We start from the raw sequence: 21,042 nt of genomic DNA on the forward strand, positions 1-21,042 counted from the left end.
GTTAGGACTAGAATAAGTTTAGTATAAATAGATGGTTAGGGTCATTGTAATTAGTGTGCTTTCATTGATAAATTAATAAAAGAGTCGAACAAGTTTGTTCATATTGCGTGTTTGTTTATTCGATCAAGGGCCTGATTTCCAACAATTGGTATCAGAGCTTGGCGGTTTTGAGAGTCGTTTTCGAGAAGGGGGAGCACCCCTAGCGGGGTGCAACAGTGTTATGGCGGTAGTTAGCGGCCGTCCAGGTGGTTTATAGTCGCTGAATTAGCGCAGAAACGATCGACATAGTTTTGAACGACAATAGACGGTGTAAAAGGCAGCGAAGGTGGTGAAGATTGCCTTGTTTGTTCCGCATGGTGGCCTGGTGGGATCTGGATGAAGTAAAAGAATTCCATGGATGAAAGCCACGTGGGATTATTATTTTTTTTGTTAAATGAATTACATGGTTTGTAATATTAGGGAATTCCTTCATTGAAAAGATTAAAAGTTGGAAGTCAAACGAGGAGGTCTTTCTTGGGATCACGCGCGATGTGGGAAAGTGCCAATAGGACTGCATGGTTCTGGTAGCGTTTTACGGTCGCCGACTTGAGTGTTAATGGAAGTGAAGTGAAAGGAAGGTAGTGGGTACATGCGTGAGATTTAAAATCTCACAGCCCATCAAATTAAAAGGAAGAAGCATCAGGTCACACACGGCGACACCGGATTTAAAGAGTGACGGCTGAGCAAGAAACCGAGCATCTCAATTGTTCACGGTTGAAATAATAGATGGAACTGGCAAGCACACAACCTAGCAAGTGGAAGAAAGTTGTGGCTGGGATTATTGAAAGAACCAGGCAAGCAAGTAGATACCTTAATTCTCTCACGAGAATTACCAAAGGCAGATTAATTATCACAGCAAGTCAGCAAGTGCTCGGGCTGTTTCTTATTCGTTTTTTTCCCGAGTACTGCACAATGGCGAAGAAGTAAGTTTCATCAGCAAGGTTTGATTGGCAGGGGTGATTGCACAAAATGGGCAAGAAAGAATCATGTCATGTGTGTGTTCTGTTCGTTGTTCGTTGCAGAAAGAAAAAAAAAACGGGAAAAAATTATTTTTGTTGATCGTAGGCAGCAAGCAAGTTTTGTTTCGGCTGTGTGTAACAGCCAAGTACGAGAAAGAAGAAACAAGACAGCCGGGTTTCGTGGTTTGAATCCATTGGTTGTTGTAGCAGCCCTAAGCAGAAAGACAGACAGATCGACAGAAAGAAAGAAAGAAAGAAAGAAAGAAAGAAAGAAAGAAAGAAAGAAAGAAAGAAAGATGGTGTTGCAAGAAAGTAAGAAAGTAGCAAGCCACAAGAAAGAAAGAACGGAAGTCGATCAGAAAGAAGAAAGATAATCGATAACCGAAAGAAAGAAAGAAGCGAACTTGTGTGGTTCGTAAAGAAGAACGAGAAAGACCGAACCGCATGGTTCGAATAGCAAGTTAGAAAGAAAGTTGATTCGAAGCAAGCAAGTAAGAACAAATTCGAATCAAGCGAGAAAGCACGTTTTAGAAAGAAAACCGTTTTCAGCTAAAGCAAGAAAAGAGTGAAAGAACACAAGCAAGCAAGAACGAATTAGCAAGTAGCAAGAAGCGAGATCAAGATTATGGGGGTGAATGTTGGATAATCTTGATGGATTCGGGTCGGATACGGGTCAAGTCGGTTACAGTTCAGGAGTTAGATACGGGTCAGCGGATGTCACGGGGGAGTACCGTCGGGAACGAGGAGGTTCTGGTGACCCGGGAAGAGGGATGTCAAACTTGGTCAAGGGATTGGAGTAGTCGATAACGATGCGGATATGAAGTGAGTCCAATTCAAGATTAAGGGGGAGAATGAAGAAGTTAATCTTGAATTAGGAGATAAAGATAAAGACGGGCTATAGATAATTATACTGAATTGTTTATTGAGTCTTTATATGGATAATTGTTAGGTTTATTAGATAGGTTTATCTAGTTTGTAGGCTTTGAATTATGGTAGGTTTAGGATGTCATGCAAGTAAATTAATTCTAGTATGGGTAGGATAGGATGTTTTGTTTATTTTATTAATAGAGTTTGAGTCGGGTTAGGACTAGAATAAGTTTAGTATAAATAGATGGTTAGGGTCATTGTAATTAGTGTGCTTTCATTGATAAATTAATAAAAGAGTCGAACAAGTTTGTTCATATTGCGTGTTTGTTTATTCGATCAAGGGCCTGATTTCCAACATCCGGCGGCATTATTAGGCCACAACCGCCTTTTTACCGTGGCAGTCACCGTCTCCTTCGATATAGATTTTTTTTTATTACAGGCAAGAAATCATACAACTATGGGAGTCATCACTTACCGGAATAGAAACTGATTACAATCAAGAGATCACACAATGATGGAAGTCAACAATTACTGGAATAGAAATCGCAGATGAAAGGGATTGAATGCCAATCAGAAACGCAGAAAAATGAAAGGGAGGGAGAATCGGCAAGAGAGGAAAAGAGAATTATGTCTGTTCAAGTAATTGGTGTTGGAATGGTTACGACAGGACGCGTTGTTTTGATTTTCGAAATGGTTATGTATATTTGTTGTGCGAAGCGGTGGAATTAATTAAAATGTAAACGTTTATAACCGACATGCAACATGCAACACTCGCAACTTTTTCTTTTTTTTTTAATTCACGGAGGAGACCTTTTAATTAATGGATACTTCTCATTTCAAATAAAAAGGTGGAAAAACATAGAAATTCGAAACGGTAGAACTGTTTATAATTTTGTATATTTGAAACGGTAAAATTGGCGGTGGTGGTGATGTTATATAGGATTGTGAAAAGGTGGCAAATGAAGTAGGAGGAGACGCATCGATTAATTAAGTTTGATTGGTGACCGCTTTGTAGTATGAAGAGGTGTGTCTCGACAATCATGGCGGTTTATTAGAAGGATGATGAAAAGACACGTCTAAAGGACGCAACGTTTAAACGAAAGGGCATGACTCAACAATAAACTGTAATTTTCTAACGGACGCGACTTTTAAACTAAAAGACATGACTCAAGTTGCTTTTTGTAGGGTTATATAATTAGAATTTGAAGGAATTAGATTTGGAATTAAAACATTCCAACTGAAATTGGAAATTATTGGAATTGGAATCTTAATTCCATTTTTGTTGTGTTTGGTTGTCAAATGAATTGGAATCCATCACCCCGGCACCTACAACCACCAGTTCGGGTCAAAACGGTACTGGTCGAAACGGTACGGGTCGAAACGGTTCGCTTCGAAACGGTACGGCTCAGAACCGTTCGGATCAAAATGGTACGGGTTAAAACGGTACAGGTCGAAATGGTCGAAGATTCCAATGAATTTACTTTAATTCCTTCACATATAGGAAAGATTTTGAATTCCTTTAATTAAAGAAATTTTAATGAATTCATGCCTAATTCCAATTCTAATTCCAATGTCAACCAAACACATGAATATTAGAATTGAAAATCCAATTCCATCAAATTCTGTGAACCAAACATGTTAAGAGATGGAATTCAAATTCCAGTTCCCTTAAATTACATTGAATTCTTGCGAACCAAACGACCCATTAGTTAGTTTAGGTGTTAAAACAGTTAATAAACTCATTTTTTGTTTGTCGTCTAACTCACACATACTTGAATCATACATACTTGAATCATACTTTTGAATCTACACTTTTATCCATCAAAAAAGATAGAGGGAGTCCATCCTCACCGTCCTTAAGCCACATCACCATTTTTTCATCACATTTTTATCATCAAACCATGGAAATCCATCCTTCTCATCCCACCCATCCTCAAACTACTAATCGGAGGTTCACCGAGTAATATCGATTAATCACTAGACTGTCAACGATGGTCTTATTCTGGTCAAATTCTGTCCAGATTCCGGCCAAATTTCGACAAAACATTATAAATTCCCTCAAATTACATAATAAATGGGTCCACAAGGGGTTAAAACATGTCACTTGATATATATAAAACTAAAAATTACATCTAGAAATCCCAATCCGATTAATCCTTGTTAATCCTGATTAACCACTAGTCGATACCTCACCAACCAATTCTTACAACACTTCCTCAAAACCATTTTTTAAATTAACATATAAAATAAACAATGAGATAACGGGGACATGAGAAGATAGAAAAGTGATTAGGATTAGGGCTGCAAACAAACCAAACGTTCGGCGAACAGTTCGTGAACCGTTCGGCGGGAAGTTTGTTTGTGTTCGTTCGTTTACTAAACAAACAAACACGAACAATAAATTACGTTCGTTTGGCTAAATGAACAAATATGAACAGAGATCGTGTTCGTTTGTGTTCGATACTTCATTAGTGTTTTTAGTTTTTATATTTAACTAAATAAAAATGACGACAAATTAAATATCTAATAAGTGTCGGTGTATTATATATTATGTTCATGAACGATTGTTTGTGTTCGCTTGTTTCCATTTGTGTTCATGAAGATTAGTTTGTGTTCATTTGTGTTCGTCTATGTTCGTTGCCTAAAATTAACAAACAAACACAACGAACACGAAAAAGTTCATTTCCTTAACAAACGAACACGAACATAAAATCCCGTTTGATAAGTGTTCGTGAACGGTTCGCGAACACATATATTTCTTAACAAACGAACACGAACAAGGTCTTGTTCGTGTTCGTTTGGTTTGTTTGCAGCCTTAATTAGGATAGTAGGAACCAAGGATGGTGGGTTCTATTCGAACTAAAAATCTAAGTACCGAGTCCACCACCACCACCATCCACCACCCACCACCGTCCATCACCACCACCACCACCATCCACCACCCACCACCGTCCATCACCACCACCACCGTCGACCACCACCGTCTATCACCACCACCATCCACCACCCACCACCCACCAACGTGCATCACCACTACCACCACCACCGCCCACCACCCATCAACGTCCACCACCCACCACTGTCCGCCAACACCCACCACCGTCCATTGTCCACCGTTCATCACCACCACCGTCCACTACCCACCACCGTCCATCTCCACTACCACCGTTCACCACCCACCACCACCGTCCACCACCACCATCCGTACACCTCTTCTGCTACAGATGTCTGCAGATTTGGTCCGCATACCGCATACATTTTACCTCTTAAAAAACAAACAAAAGAAGAAATTGGAACCTCAACTCCATTCTTAATTTTGTTCGGTTAGCAAAGGATTTAGAATTGGATCTGGAAATGAATTCCTTCAAATTCATTTAACCAAAAGAATTCAAATTTTTTCCAAATTTTAAAGAAATTCAAGTAAAATCATTGGAATTTTTGACCAATCACCGATGTCGAAAAACGTCTCGATCTGAAATGGTTCTTTGCCGACCCACAACGCCTCACTCTGACCGGAACACATCAAGAAATTCCAATTTCTATTGGAGTGTTCCAAACTTCAAATTCAAATCCACTTCTTTCCGATTCCAATTCCTATAAAAAATCCAACTCCAATTTCATCACATTTCATGGAAAAAACCATATGAACAATTTGTTTTACTAAATATTAACTGGAAAAAAAGAACACGAAACTCGGTAAGTATTCTTCACAGGAGTGACAAAGAAGTCAAGTCAATCACCACACCACGCACAACGACCCTTCTCTGCACTCAAACCGAATCATGATCTCACATTCTTCCACGACTCTCTAAACCCTCCCCTCTGATCTGCAAAACTCTTCACAAATGGCCTTTCAATTCCACCGATTGCTCGGTTTCAGATCTTCAATTTGAGATGCAGCCTGGCAGTATCTCACCACCTCCATTTGCTCTCATTCCACTTGCTTTCAATCACGATAATTTAACCCCTGAGGGTTTCGGTATCTCTAGGTTTTTCTTCTTAGGCTCGCTCCTCTTATCTCCCGGCGGACCTACCGGCGGCGACTACGACGGCGACGGCGGTATGGATTTCTCCAAGGTCGGTGAGAAGCTTCTCAGTTCAGTCCGTTCCGCTAGATCTCTTGGATTTTTTCCTTCTAATTCCGATCGTCCTGAGGTAACATAATCATATGTTAATTGATTTTGTTTTAGTGTAATTAGCTCAGTGTAACAGATCATGATGATTATAAATTTATTAGGGAGAATGTACGGATGTTTAACTGTTAGGTTTAGTCTGTAACTTAAGTATATGCTTTTTGTTAGTGAGCTGTTAGGTTGTAGTTATACACACTCTGATATGCAACTCGTGTGACTCGGATACATTGTGTAAAGCTTCGTCTTCGTGTAATTAGGTTTTGTTTGGTAGTTAATTGGTATTTTGGAGGTAAGAAGACAAGGCATTGGTAGCTTATAACAGGAACTGTGTATATTTTGTTAGTGAAACTTTGAGCTAGGCTCCACAAAGGAGAAATCATACATTCATACCGAGTGCCTAAAGGATATGTAAAAGGGGCCTTCATTTGTATATAAACTTGATAAAAAAGCTGTGCTCAATTAACTTTATAACTTTCTCATGGTTATTCAAGTAAATAGAATGCGGAATTATGTTGAAATGTGTATTTTAAATATGTTACAGGTTCCAGAGCGTGCTGCAGCTGCAGCAACTATAGCTCGTGCACTTGCTTCAATTCCACCGCATCAAAGGCATAATATATCTTCAAGCTCTGAAGAGCTTAGTTCTATATATGGAAGTGAGCCTTCTAATCAAGCACTGGAAGAACTTGAGGAAGAATTCTATGAAGAGGTTACTTTGGCATCTATAGTTATTACTTCCAGTAATATATTTATGCATGTGAACCGTTTCATTATTCCTTGTTTATATTCTGCTGCAATTGCTAAAAACTGCTTGATTTTTGTGCATAGGAGTTTGATCCTGTTCGACACACCTTAGAGAATCTTCCGCATGAAGAAAGTGATCTTGCATATTTTGAGGGGAAGGTAATTTGATCCATTTTGCTTCATACTTCATAGGATTGGGGATTTATTCAGATGCACGCTCATTTTATGCTTTGCATGTCTTCAGATTGAATAAAATTGTTTACCATATTAATCGATGTTCATTGTTTACAGGCTGCTCTTAGATTATTACAACTGGATAAAGTAACAGAAATTTTGTCACGCCAAGTGATGGAGCACCATGAAGTAATGGGTAAGTTTAATGCTATCATTTTGTAAAGTTTCTGTTGTCAGTTGATTATATATATGGTGATGAAATGGTAATATTTTTATTTGTGAATTTAGTGAAAGGAATGGATTTGGTTGGTGAGCTGGAGAAAGACTTGAAGGTTGCAAATGTCATTTGCATGGTAAGCGCGTGACGATGTTTTGTGTTTATCTGCTTATGCCTGATTTTTCTGAATTATAACCCTAAGGGTAGCTAGAATTAGTCTAGGTACATATATAGAAAATTATGATTAAGCATGGTCTTTTGTTAGCCGAGAAATAATTTTTAAATATGCTTATTTTGCACAGAATGGACGAAGACACCTCACTTCTTCAAGGAACGAGGTTTCAAGAGACCTTGTTGTTAACACAAGTTCTAAAAGGAAACAAACTCTTATGGTATGTCATTGTGAGTTACTAAAGCTACCGCAGGACATAATTTACATGTCACAGAAAATGCAAAACAAATTTGCAGGATATTCTTCAAATTTTATCAGCTCTGCGCCGTGCAAAGGACATGCAAGCAGAACTTGAAACACATGTCAATGAAGAAAATTTCTTTAAGGTGCACCTTTTTTCCAAAATCATTTTTACGTCATTCAGTTTAGTCATTCTATTGAGTCTGCAGCTTAATACTGGGCTGGTTGACCGTACAGGCATTCCAGGTCCTATCTGAGTATCTTCAACTTTTGGATAGCTTATCAGACCTTTTGGCTATACAGGAAATGAGTCGTGGCGTAGAGGTAAGAAATTCATTGAGAGCTGGCAGTATACTTTACTGTTTGACTGTTTCATTCAACTGTTGATTCACTTCATTGTTACATTGTAGATTTGGCTAGCAAGAACTCTACAGAAGCTGGATTCACTTCTGTTGGGAGTGTGCCAAGATTTTAAAGAAACGAGCTTTTTGACTGTGAGTATGTTGACCTGTTGGTAACTGTTAAGTAGTTCTGTTACTTTTTTGATGATCAACTCAGTTAATAATTTGTCATAATCTCTATGCTTTTTATGCTCTTTTACTTTGTGGAATATGAAAATTGTTGCCACACTTGCAGGTGGTAGATGCTTATGCATTGATCGGTGATGTTTCTGGTCTTGCTGAAAAGATACAAAGCTTCTTTATGCAGGAGGTTATATCTGAAACCCATGCAGTGCTTAAGAGCATTGTGCTAGAGGTATGTTACTGTCACTTATGGAGTGTTTTTATAAAAAGAGTAAAATGCCATTTTCGTCCCTGAGGTTTGGCCAGTTTTGCGACTTTCGTCCAAAGGTTTGTTTTTCGGCATTTGGATCCAAAAGGTTTGAAATCTTGCCATTTTCATCCGGCTCGTTAACTCCATCCATTTTTCTCCGTTAAGTCAGGGGTATTTTTGTCTTTTTTGTTAACTTAAAGGGCAATTTGGATGGAGTTAACGAGCCGGATGAAAATGGCAAGATTTCAAACCTTTTGGATCCAGATGCGGAAAAACAAACATTTGGACGAAAGTTGCAAAACTAGCCAAACCTCAGGGACGAAAATGACATTTTACTCTGATAAAAATAAACAATGATATCCTTAGTTATTAAAGGCGCTAGGCGCACTCAAGGCGCATAGGCCTTGCCTGCGGCCTAGGCGCAAAGCGCAAAAAAAGCGAGGGCCTGAGAAAAATAAAGCGCATAATGAATTTTTTTTTTAAAAATATTATGTATTAGAAAAAGAATGCTATTCTTTAAATAAAATAACCGAAATCTATTATATAACACTTTATATCATCTATTTAGTACAAAAAGTTTTAAAATATTAGTGTATTAGTGTAGAAAAGTAGTTTTCCTTAGATAAAAGAAGCAATCTGGCTAGAATCTTGTCGGAATGTAGAGAATTTGGCCGGAAACTCTCCGGAATCTAGGAATCTCGCCGGAATGTGCGCCTAAACCATCACCTGGAGAATTAAAGCGCAGAAATGTTGTCAAAGACGCAAGGCGCAGTCGAGGCGCATCGGCCTCGCCCGGAGCCTAGGCGCAAGGCGCAAAAAAAGTGTGGGCTTTTTCAAGAAAAGCGCACATAGAGAAAAAAATATAAAAAATATGTTATGCTTTGAAAATAAATAAGATTCCACATATAAAATTAAAAAACTATTATATATGCCATTTAAGATCATGGAGCTAATAGTTAGTAGCAAAAGTTTAGGACTTATATGTTGTAACTTTTGGGTGTGTGAATAAAAGTCTCAAAAGGTGGTAAATGCTTTGTCCCACATTGGTGTGGGAACAAAGTGAGTGGTTGTTTATAAGGTAAAGCCTTTACTACTCTATTGTAGCTTTATGACATGTTTTACCACGAGTCCTACCCGCGCGCAGGGGGGGGGGGGGGTTGCAAAAATGAGTTTCTGAGCTGGAATTTGGTTGAACTCATGCGTGCCCGCACCTGCGGACACGAATGCAGCTTCGAAAAACCCGGGCCCGCGTGAGGCATTTTTTACACACGCACTCAGTTTCGGTTTCTTTCCTGCTTATGCGCTGCAGTTTTTTTAGCTAGCTGCGCCTCAGACCGTTTTTTGCGCGCCTTAGTTGCGCCTCAGGCCGTTTTTTTTCAAAAAACCTCATTTTTGCGCCTAGGCTGCCACCAGGCGCTAAAGGTGCGCCTAGGCGCGCGCTTTTTGCGCTTTTGACAACATAGATTTCTTCGACTTAAAGCACAACTGACTCGCCTCGCCTGAAAAATGGGCCTAGGCGCAAGAGGCGATGGCTTTTAACAACTATGATGATATCATATTTCAGTTATAAATCAGTCCCATATTGCTGAAAGCTATAGCTGTTTATCCTTTTTGTTGATTGACTAATTAAATGTGGCAGGATCTCGAAGCATCTGAAATTCAAAGTACCAGGTACTTCTCTTGTATTTTCATAAACTATTTATTATTTGTCCTACGTAAAAGTACCCTCATTTGTTAATTGTTTTTATCCTATATCTCAGACTTACATACAGTGATCTTTGCACTCGAATACCTGAATCCGAGTTTAGAAAGTGTTTATTGGCAACTCTTTCTGTCCTCTTCAAGTTAATGTGCTCATATCACTCAATTATGAGTTTCCATTCAGAGTATAAGGTTCGCTTCATGTATCTATATGTATATATATATTTTTTGTAATTTTCTTGATTCTTTTTAAATTCTAAAGTCTCAATCCTTAACTACAACTAGTTCTTTATTATCGTTGTCAGGCTTCGATGGGACAATTTTCAAATGAGGTGCAGAAACAAGGTGATGAAACAGGTTCTTCCAAAAACATTCAACAAGGTGATTATCAATCTCTTTCGGACTCAAGGGATGATAACACCGGAGCTTCAAGCAGTGGGTCCCCATGGTTTCATTTGAGAAACGATGCCACATCAGTTGTTTCACAAACGTTACAAAGAGGTCGCAGGAATCTTTGGCAACTTACAACAAGCCGTGTGTCAGTATTGCTCTCTTCTGCTGCGGTTTCTTCTACTAGCATTCATCAGTTTTTAAAAATTTACGAAGATCTCAACATCTTCATCTTGGCTGGTGAGGCCTTTTGTGGGGCTCAAGCAGCTGACTTTAGACAGAAAATCAAATCCATTTGTGAAAATTATTATCTTGCTTTTCACAAGCAAAATGTACACGCTCTGAAAATGGTATTGGAAAAAGAGAGTTGGTTTGTGATGCCTCCGGAGACGATTCAGACGGTGAGTTTTGCGGGCCTTGTTGGTGATGGAGCTGCATTGATAAGTCAAAGTCAAACAACTGGGTCCCACAAGTTATCTGACTTAGCAAAAACGAGCAGTAAACAAGGTGGATTCTCCCATTGGGTTAAAGATGGGAATCCATTTTCTAAACATGATTCAAAGGAATGTGATAATTCCCCTAATGAAAAAGTCAACGGGGTATCACATAATGGTGATGTGCATCGTAATAATAATGGTCATGCTGATGTTTCGGATGATGAAAATGAAGATCTTCTTGCTGACTTTATTGACGAAGATAGTCAACTACCGAGCCGTATTGCTAAGCCTAAACATTTAGTAAACCGCTCTTTATCTTTGAGCACTGAAGACATGACAGCTCACACAGGATCGTCGATCTGCGTGCTAAGGTGAGTTATTTTTCTATACTCCTAAATAAAACGTGTTTTGTTTGTATAGAACTGAATTTTATTTACATGCAAATTAGGCTGATGGATAAATACGCAAGGCTAATGCAAAAGTTAGAGATAATTAACGTGGAGTTTTTTAAGGTATGCCCCTATTGACATCATTTTTTTATCGCTTTACGTTTTTCAATTTATTTATCTTTTATTTTCTGCATCTACAGGGGATACGTCAGTTGTTTGGAATCTTTTTCCATTTTGTGTTTGAAAGCTTTGGTCATCTGAACACCAATCCTCCTGGAAAAGCGAATAATGATGTTAATAGCTGTGAGATCCTTCGACTTTGTTATTTGTGGGCCCCTTCTATTTTTTCGTTCTTCAAGTTTGATATATAATTCTACTTTGCTTGGCACTCAGATCGACTGAAAACAGCTTTATCCAGAATATCGCAAGATTGCAATCAGTGGATAAAGAGCGCGTCTTCTTCAGAACCTTACGCTTCACAAGCGCCATTAAACATGACATTTTCTCATATGGAAATCACACCCACTAGTCCACCCAGTCATACGCTCAGCACATCATTTGGCCTCAAGGTAAATCATTCATACCCTTCTATGTTTTATTGCTTGATTTTTTTTGTAAGTTTGCAATCATTCTGTTTACTGATATAACGAAATTTACCTTTGTGGTTGTGGCGATGCTGCAGGAAAGATGTGCAGGAGCTGATACCATCTCTATTGTTGCTCGATTGTTGTATAAATCCAAGGCTCATCTTCAATCTGTACTTTTGACGAATAACGCAGCAGTTGTTGAAGAGTTCTATTTGCATTTGGTACAATTTAAATAATATTTTAATTTTTGTTAAGTGTAACATTTAAAATGCTTCCTAAAGGCAGTGACAATCTTAGAACAAAATGGAGGTTATATTGTGATGTTTCCGATACTAAAGTAATCAGTCGTCACAACGTTAATCTCTCTCTAGTTTTTTTTTTTTTTTTTTTTTTTTTTTTTTTTGTAAATAGGATTAAATGATCATTTTAAATTTTCAATATATTACTTTTTGTTTGGCAGGTGGATTCGGTGCCAGATCTCACAGAGCAAATACATAGAACGACTGCAAAGTTACTACTTCATATTAGTGGGTAATATATGATAAACACATCTTCCATTCATTTTCTTTTAGAGTAAAATGCCATTTTGTCCCTGAGGTTTGGCCAGTTTTGCAACTTTCGTCCAAAGGTTTGCTTTTTCCGCATCTGGATCCAAAAGGTTTGAAATCTTGCCATTTCATCCAGCTCGTCAACTCCATCCAATTTCCCCGTTAAGTCAGGGGTATTTTCGTCTTTTTTGTTAACTTAAAGGGCAATTTGGTCTTTTTCAGGGTTATTCAGTCTTTTAACAGAAAGTGAAAAAGACTGAATTGCCCTTTAAGTTAACAAAAAAGACAGAAATACCTTTGACTTAATAGAGAAAAATGGATGGAGTCTATGAAGCACGGGGACGCCATTTTACGTCGAGTACCCGTCCCGGGGACTGCTCGGGGACGGAAACGGCTCGGGGACGTTTCCCAAACGTACCTGGATATTGGGGACTTCTACATATGCTCGGGGACAGCTCGGGTACTTCCAAAACAAAGTATCGGGGACGTTTCATCGAATTATCAAGTATCACTATCAATAGTAGGATCTTTCGCTAGATGAACCGGAATTTGAAAACGTTTTGATTAACGATAATTAATTAGCTATGGTTTAAGTAGTGTTTTTGGAGTTTAATATATTTTTGGACTTTGTTTAATATAATTTTATTTTTAATATTTTTTTTTGCCGTACCCGTATCTTGTATTTTTGAATTTTGCCGTTCCCCGTACCCGTATCGTCCCCGTACCCCAGTCACGTACCCGTATCTGTGCTACATAGGATGGAGTTAACGAGCCGGAGAAAATGGCAAGATTTCCACCCTTTTGGATCCAGATGCGGAAAAACAAACCTTTGGACGAAAGTCGCAAAACTGGCCAAACCTTAGGGACGAAAATGACATTTTACTCTCTTTTTTACATTTTCTACTTTACTTGGTAGATCAACCTGAAGGCATTTATTTATTTTCATGAGACAAACTCAATCATATGCTCATCCTAAAGACAGTATTTTCAAAAATTTATGCACTTTCAGTTTTTTTTATTGCTGTGTGCTTAACTTTGACTTAATGTCAGGTATGCTGATCGAATTGCCAATTCTAAATGGGAAGTTAAAGAGCTTGGAATGGAACATAACGGGTATGTTGACCTGTTATTGGGGGAATTTAAGCACTACAAAACAAGACTGGCTCACGGAGGCATTCGGACCGAGGTATAACCGCCACCTAATCTTCTCTGCTATAAGTGTTTTGACCACTGTTGATAATTTGATTACTAATGGCGTAAAAGGTAGAATCGGAATCAAAACTAACTGGGATGTTACGTGTTATGTTTATATTGTTGTAAAACAGGTTCAAGACCACTTAATAGAATACGGTCTCGAAAATATTTCTGAAATTCTAGTTGAAGGACTCTCGAGAGTGAAACGGTGTTCTGACGAGGGCCGAGCCCTAATGTTATTGGATCTTCAGGTTTTAATTATTTTTATTTTAGTTTACCAATTAAGCTTCTGCATACTCTTTTTGACGTGCCACAAGATTATTTTATATTTTAACAAAATTTCAGGTTTTGATCAATGGCCTTCAGCATTTTGTCACCATTAATGTTAAACCGAAATTACAAACTGTCGAAACTTTTATCAAGGTATCACAGAATTCACCTTTAAATCTTAATTTTTTTACTTCATTATATGAAATTTCATGAATTTGTTTTTCATTACAGGCATATTACCTTCCGGAAACTGAATATGTACATTGGGCCCGCGCTCATCCGGTAACTTATTCTGCCCAAGTCCATTAGTTTCTTCATTATTTGAGTTTTAATCCACCTAATCTTCTTAACATAATGATGCAGGAATACACAAAAAGCCAAATGGTGGGGTTAATTAACCTTGTGGCTACAATGAAAGGATGGAAAAGGAAAAACAGACTGGAAGTGTTGGAAAAGATAGAAGCCCACTAGCCCAGTCATGTAATTAGGTTTCAAATGGCCCATTTTATTATCTGGTCTATGTAAATTGAAGCCCATAGTCAAAGGTGGTGATATAATAATATTAAGCTTCCCTGTTATGGGCTTGCTGAGTTGTGATTTTATGTTGTTTATATGTTCAAAATGTACATCTGAATTACTGATTATTATTGTAACATTTTGAGTGAAAATAGTTAATGTAATAAAACCATTTTTCTTGAATGTTTCCTAAATACAATTAAGTTATAGCGGTACTAAGATTGTATGTACGTATGAGAATCAGTATCACAACTTTTATTCAACTTTTGAAAATAGGAAAAAAACCATTATGCTGTCCTGGTGGATGTTTTTTTAACCAATTCGTAAACATATAATATTAATCATTCATACTTGCCAAGTAACATCAAGACAGGAAGGTAGATGGGCAACAAGTTGCGCCGCCACCCTTTTCTGAATTGCAAACCCTAATCTATCAAAGACAAAACCCCATCCCCCTGAGGCTGAGCAATTGTTGTGGATGACCTGTTGGACCCTGGTCATGAACTGGATAGCTTCTGGTGCTAGGGATCCAAATGTGTCAAAGGCCAAAGGGACAAAAACATGCTGGTTCTCTGCACAAGCCTTAGCGTGCTTATCAACTTTCTTCGATTCTGCCTTTCTTGCTGCTTGGCCAGCTACAAACCTGTTTTCCCTTAAACCAACGAGAGGGAAAACCCTCGTGAGATCAACACAAGCATGTTTCCCCCTAGCCCAACCAAAGACGAGCAGATCCGCTGGTCGCATAGTAGATCTCCCTTCCACAGGGTCTGTAAGGAAATTCACAGGAGCCTCTATCTTAGCCGAAATCCCAGCTCTTCTCAAGATGTTCCACAAAACATCTCACACCCAGTCATACCGATATTTGAACCCAGGGAGCTCTTTACAATGCAATGCATGCTCTCCGTATTTATTTTTTATTTTTATTTAAGTTGAGTGGCTTTTAAGTGGTTGTATTGTTAAAATTTTAAAAAACGTTATGTTGTTATTTACATGAGAAGGTTATAAAGTTTAAGGGTGTGAAAAACACCAAAAACCAAAACGTAATCGTAACTGAAAAAACCTATCTGAATCGTGAATTTGGTTTTCAATTCGTTTATGAACCATATTCGAATTGTGAATTAGGTTTTTGGTTTGGTTACCAGACATTCTTTTTTTAGAAGTTAGTTTATTCGGTTAAGCGATCTAACCGAAAAACTATGTAACTATGTTTTCGTAAGTTTTCCTAACATGCCTTTGAACCAGTCCGATCAAGCGAAATTACCAAATAACTATGTAACAATTGTCTGGCCCGTCTCTCATTGACTCGTCTGGTGCGTCTCTCATCGACTCATCTTGTGCGTCTCTCATTGGTTCAGTGTTCCGTTGGTGACAAATAAGCCTAATAATCCAATATCCAAACAGATGAACACCCTAATAAAGTTACAGTTTGCATCTTTAAAATGTAAAAAAAGTCAACTTACTACATAAATTTCAACTTGGTGAGGTGAAAGCTATGTTTTGGTGATAAAAGAAAAAAACGATTGATATGTGTGGATGAAAATCATGACATCTAATAAGGTTTTAAAACTGCTTCATCAAAATTTTCCGAAATGTTACATGATATATCATCACTTTAGTAGCAAGACAAATTTACATTTCATCATATAAAAGAAATAGATTCAAGAGAGTTGGAAAAAAAGTTTAATCAGAATATCACATATCTTGAAGCATACACGTGGAAGTTACTTGGCAGATGGGTGACTTGACCTAACTTAACTTAACTGACAGTTGCACTGTGAGTCAAACTACTGTTTCATATCTTTAAACCACCATTCTGATTCTGATTTTCTCATACTTCTTTAAATTTCCAACTACCAACCTCTAGAGAGTAAACTGTGAAGTGATGGGTCATACATACGATATATTTCTTGCACTTAACTCGAGTTCAAGTTACAAACACTTTTACATGTAATATGAGTAATTAACTGATTAAATGGAGCTTTTTTAGTGTGAAATATTTTTTACTGATATATGATAAGTTGAAATGGGAAGTAAAACAAGTAAAAAGAGAGGAGGGGTATGTTTGTTTAGCATAATTTATATACATACAAACAATATGTATGTTGTAGTATCTTTGTGACTCTTGTCTTACTTGAAGCCTTAGTTGAAGAGTACCTTAATAAAACCTTAAAGAATACACTAATTTCAAAATAATACCAATAACTAGATATTTTCAAACAAAGAGTACACTTATGCTCTACTACTCTTAACATTCTCTCTTACTAAATCTTTCGTTATTCGTTTTCTTCTTTCCTTCATCATCTAGCTGGGGACCGAGTTATGTTGCCCACCATGTCCAGTGATATACATGGTTGATCTACCGGTACCTAAAAGTGACAAGACGTCATAAGATTCAATAAACATAGATTCAAAGACATACTACTGCAAAATTTAAGCGAATGACCAATTATCTTTCTAACTAACACGTCTTAGATTCTTAATAACGTTTTAGGGATCAACGATTTGTAAAACATAAACTTAAACATGCGACACTTTGCACGAAAAAAATAATATTTTTAGACGTTATCAAAGGAGAGTTTAATCTGTTTTTGATTCTTCAAGTCAAACAAACTCTATAATTTAGTAATGTAAAATGAAGGTAGTGTGGGCGTAGAAGTTTAATACTTACAAAATGACCGGCTTTAAGGATCCAATAAAAATGAAGATTTTTGTAGGACTTTCTGAACGCCTTTGTTTCCATGTCATCTCCACAATAAGCCGGAGTTCTATCCATGTCCAAGAATGTCTTTAACCCCTTCCACCTTTTGTCAAAAATATATCATACATCACATAAAGAGCAATATAGTAGTATTATGCCAAATTAAATTAAGCTTATGATTTATTTTATTTTTAGTTATGTTGTCACATGTTTCAAACTCATTTTCTAGATATTCTTTTAATTTGTACATATCCCTTTAATTTTATTTTTTCTAGTTTTTTTCTATCTTTATGGAACAATTTGTTGCTAATTAGTAATTTCTTCACTACATGCTATGAGAAAAAGAGAAAAAAGATAAGTAAATTTACTTGAGCTTTTCAACCCATGCTTCAGCTCCCTTGGTTGAACATATGAGATCAAGCTACAAACCAACCAACTAAAGTTTAAAATCACAATTACAATGCCTTTAATTGAAAAAGTGTAACTAATAGCACTAGTTATGTATTTATGGTCTCATTTATACCCATAATGGCTTTTATGCACTTACTCTTACGTATCTAAAAAATTAAAAACTATTGTAAAGAAAGCATCTTACTTGACCATTATATATTGTCACTTGAACTCCCGCATCCAAGAGTTGATCAACCTATAAACAAAGATTAAGAAATGATGTTAATGAAAACCTAATCACAAATCAGTTAGTTTATTTAAAAAATCACCTCGTTAATCCTCGGTGTCATGAAATCGCCTGAAAAGTACTCGAAAACAAGATCTCCTTGTTCTGCCCAACTGCAAAAACCAAATCCGGATAAAAAAATCTGTTTACTGTTGTTGCGAAAGTGGCCGAAAAAAGGGGCAAAGACTCACTTAACATTCTTTGGAATCTTTAATTTCTCTTTCACTACACCATTCATTAAAGGCTTTAAATCCTCAACTAAACCCGGTAAAACCCTCAAAGAGTCAAGATTTCTTGAGTAGCTATTGACTGTAGTTTTTCTCGATAGCTCATTCGTTGTCATTGACACCGGAGGACTCCCGGCATCCCGCATAATGTTGTAGAAATCCTGTGATCAAACAAAACTATTTGATTTTTATATAAATCAAATTAAAAGAAAAAAACAAACATGAAAAGGAGCATACAATATAGTTACTGCTGTTCATGATCACCATTTCAAGTTCACCCCATGTTTTAGTGGCCTCTTTCATTTGTCCATTTGCTATTTGTTCCTTTATATCTTCAACTAGTCTGTTTCCTGAAATGGGTTTGTCAGAACAAAAAAAAAAAAAAAAAAACTAGCACAATGATAAGCTTAAAAACACACACAACACCATAAATCAACCTTGTTGATGTCTTTAGACCACTATTGTCTATTCTTGAAAAATCTTTCAGCAGAGGAGCCCATGAAACCTGTCAATTTCACTTTCAAGATTTAAATCAAGAAATGTGTGCATAAAGACCATTTTATTTAAAAAAAAATATATAAACTTTACTCACCACAAAATCTACTGGTGACATCCAACTATTTCCCAATGCAATTCCTGCACACCCACATAAAAAAGATTCAAAATTTATATTAAATTTGAAGTTTTTAACTTTAATTGCTCATATTTCAAGATTTAAAAAAAAATAAAATTTAAACCTCCAAGTTTGAGCTTTAATCTCCCAGCCTTAATCTCTTTTAGAGCTGATAATCCAAGAGTGACAGCATATTTCCCACCATAAGATTCTGCCACAATATAAAGAGGGCTTCTTTGTAGGCTTTTATTTCTGTTAAATAATTTAATTAACAATGTAGTTAAATCCTTAGCAGCTTCTTCATCAGTTTTCACCAATAATTTTTCTTCCTCCACAAAACTGTATCCTGTCCCAACTGGATTATCCTAATTTCCCACAAAATTATTAAAAAGTTTAGTACTTTATATTCATTTATAAATTATAAATCTTGTAAATTTGCTGCAAATTTCATACCACAAATAAAAGATCCGCCTTTCTGAGCCATGTGAAGTTTCTTGGGTTCAAATTACGATCCAATGGCCCCACCTCACCAAAGTTTCCTATTCCAACCCCTGAACCACCCTGCATTTCATTCATCACAAAAAAAAAACAGTTATAACTTATAAAGATTATATCTTTATCCTCATTATACAAACTATAAAATGAGCTTTGTATTTTTATTAAAGATTTAAGGTAAATAGAGCCAGAAGTACTTACTGGTCCACCTTGCAACCAAAGTATAATTGGCCATGGCTTTTTTGGATCATGAACTCTGTATGGACTTTTGTAGTGCCACCAGAACATGTGTGCCCCTGTTTTCACCCAAGAAGTTAAAAAAATGCAATCTTTAAAAGTGGGTAGCCTTTAGTTTCTTAATTAAGAAAGTAAAATAAAAAATAAATAAATAAATTTTTGAATCTTACCGGGTCTGACTTGAACATAACCCCAACGCTCTGATCCATCTTGGGTGCATGTAGCCATGGCTAATCTTCCATGAAAATGTGGAAGAGCAATGCATGTTATGGTAGTAATGAGGAAAATTGCAAAACTGAAATTTCTCATTTTGCAAGAAAGATGAAAAGTTGAGAGTAATATGAGAAGACAATTGGAGGTATTTATATGCATGGGAAAGGGAATTATTGATCTAGGATGGGCGAGGTTTTCTAGAGTTTACAACTGAATTCACAAAAAAATGTGGGATGATTCTTGACCTGCTGACAACAAGTTAACTTTATAGCTTTTGCTTCAAATGTTAAAAAAATTCCAAACAAAATAGCTTTATTATATATTATATAATAAAATGAAGATGAAGATATTTATTTTTTTATAGTTTAATGATTTGTTTACTAATATTTTCTGAAGATTGTTAATGTTGTTGATAATTAATATGATGGAAAACACTGTTTTCAATGGTGCAATTAATCTTTTGAATGCAAATAAATATAAACCTTCATTTTTTTCTTTGTATTTAAATTTTGGATGACTGAAGAACATATAAGCAAAGAGACAAAAAGATATTCTTTAAAAAAGGCAAAGAAAACTTCTAACCGGTTTGCTGGTTTAAAGTTTAACAAGTCCTTGTCACATGGGAAGAATTAGTCACATGCAACATCCTGTTTTTTCTTCTAATGATGTTAAAAAAAAAAAAATAAGAGAAACAACATGGTTTGGAAGATAGATCCATAGGAGATAGTGTGATCTAGTCACATGCAACACCCCATTTTTCGTTCATTTTAACTGGACAAAACCACCATTTGCAATAAGCAATGACCTTAGTTAGTATCATGTGTTGTGTTGATTCGGTTCGGTTCGGTTTAATTATGGGCTCATACCCTGTCATTGATGATTCAGTTTGATTGTTGTTAGAGACTGTTTGGTTTCCAGCTCAATCTTATTTCATATGATTATTCTAATCAAGTTTCTTAAGCTATATAAAAAGATAACAGGCTTGTTGATTTTTATATATGAGGAAGAGGCAAATAGGAGATGGTTCAAATGAAAACCCCCTTTAACGTGAAAACTCGAAAACTAACTAAAAAAAGCCTAAAAAACACACCAAAATTTTATTTTATTTTTTCAATTTTTTATAAAAAATCTCAGTTTTTTTATATAAAAAAAACTTTAAAAAAAATTTGTATTACACATGTGTAATAAATACTACACATGTGTATGTGTATTACACATGTGTAGTATTACACATGTGCACTACAATTTTTTTTTTTTATTTTTTTTATATACTAAAAGTGGCAAAAATTGGTATGCAAAAAAAAAAAAAAAAAATTTGGTATGTTTTTTTTGGCTTTTTTAATTAGTTTTCGAGTTTTCACAATAACTAGTGGTTTTCATTTGAACCTTCCCGGGGCAAATAATATATGTATATATATACACTATTAAAATATGTAACAAAATATTTTTGACATATACTATGTTATTTATAAAAAGTAAAAAAAATATAAAAGTTATCTAACGATTGTTCCGTTACTTGTTATTTATAAAAA

General features: G+C 36.3%; 2 protein-coding genes across 2 annotated transcripts; one reads left to right on the forward strand and one right to left on the reverse strand.

The window, feature by feature from the left end:
- The first annotated feature begins 5,543 nt into the window (after positions 1–5,543).
- LOC110904200 (syndetin) lies at positions 5,544–14,538 on the forward strand. Its single transcript, XM_022150029.2, has 23 exons — positions 5,544–6,020; positions 6,540–6,707; positions 6,827–6,901; positions 7,034–7,112; positions 7,205–7,269; positions 7,436–7,525; positions 7,602–7,691; positions 7,783–7,869; positions 7,956–8,039; positions 8,182–8,301; positions 9,959–9,990; positions 10,080–10,212; positions 10,326–11,218; positions 11,296–11,359; positions 11,437–11,539; positions 11,630–11,805; positions 11,919–12,044; positions 12,284–12,354; positions 13,422–13,557; positions 13,697–13,816; positions 13,911–13,988; positions 14,067–14,117; positions 14,199–14,538. Exons 1-23 carry the CDS (start codon positions 5,760–5,762, stop codon positions 14,304–14,306), a joined length of 3,210 nt encoding a protein of 1,069 aa, XP_022005721.1. The 5' UTR covers positions 5,544–5,759; the 3' UTR covers positions 14,307–14,538.
- Positions 14,539–16,490: 1,952 nt separating this feature from the next.
- Positions 16,491–19,744, reverse strand: LOC110904198 (serine carboxypeptidase-like 51). The gene is made up of 13 exons (XM_022150028.2): positions 19,468–19,744; positions 19,262–19,356; positions 19,019–19,126; positions 18,690–18,930; positions 18,545–18,588; positions 18,390–18,457; positions 18,190–18,295; positions 17,917–18,113; positions 17,769–17,838; positions 17,645–17,695; positions 17,418–17,470; positions 17,020–17,152; positions 16,491–16,717 (listed from the first exon to the last, which is right to left on the reverse strand). The coding sequence occupies exons 1-13, from the start codon at positions 19,667–19,669 to the stop codon at positions 16,649–16,651; spliced, it is 1,437 nt and encodes a 478-aa protein (XP_022005720.1). The 5' UTR covers positions 19,670–19,744; the 3' UTR covers positions 16,491–16,648.
- Between the last annotated feature and the right edge of the window lie 1,298 nt (positions 19,745–21,042).

The sequence above is a fragment of the Helianthus annuus genome, chromosome 14 (genome assembly GCF_002127325.2).
Source record: "Helianthus annuus cultivar XRQ/B chromosome 14, HanXRQr2.0-SUNRISE, whole genome shotgun sequence".
NCBI classification, from domain to species: Eukaryota; Viridiplantae; Streptophyta; class Magnoliopsida; order Asterales; family Asteraceae; genus Helianthus; species Helianthus annuus.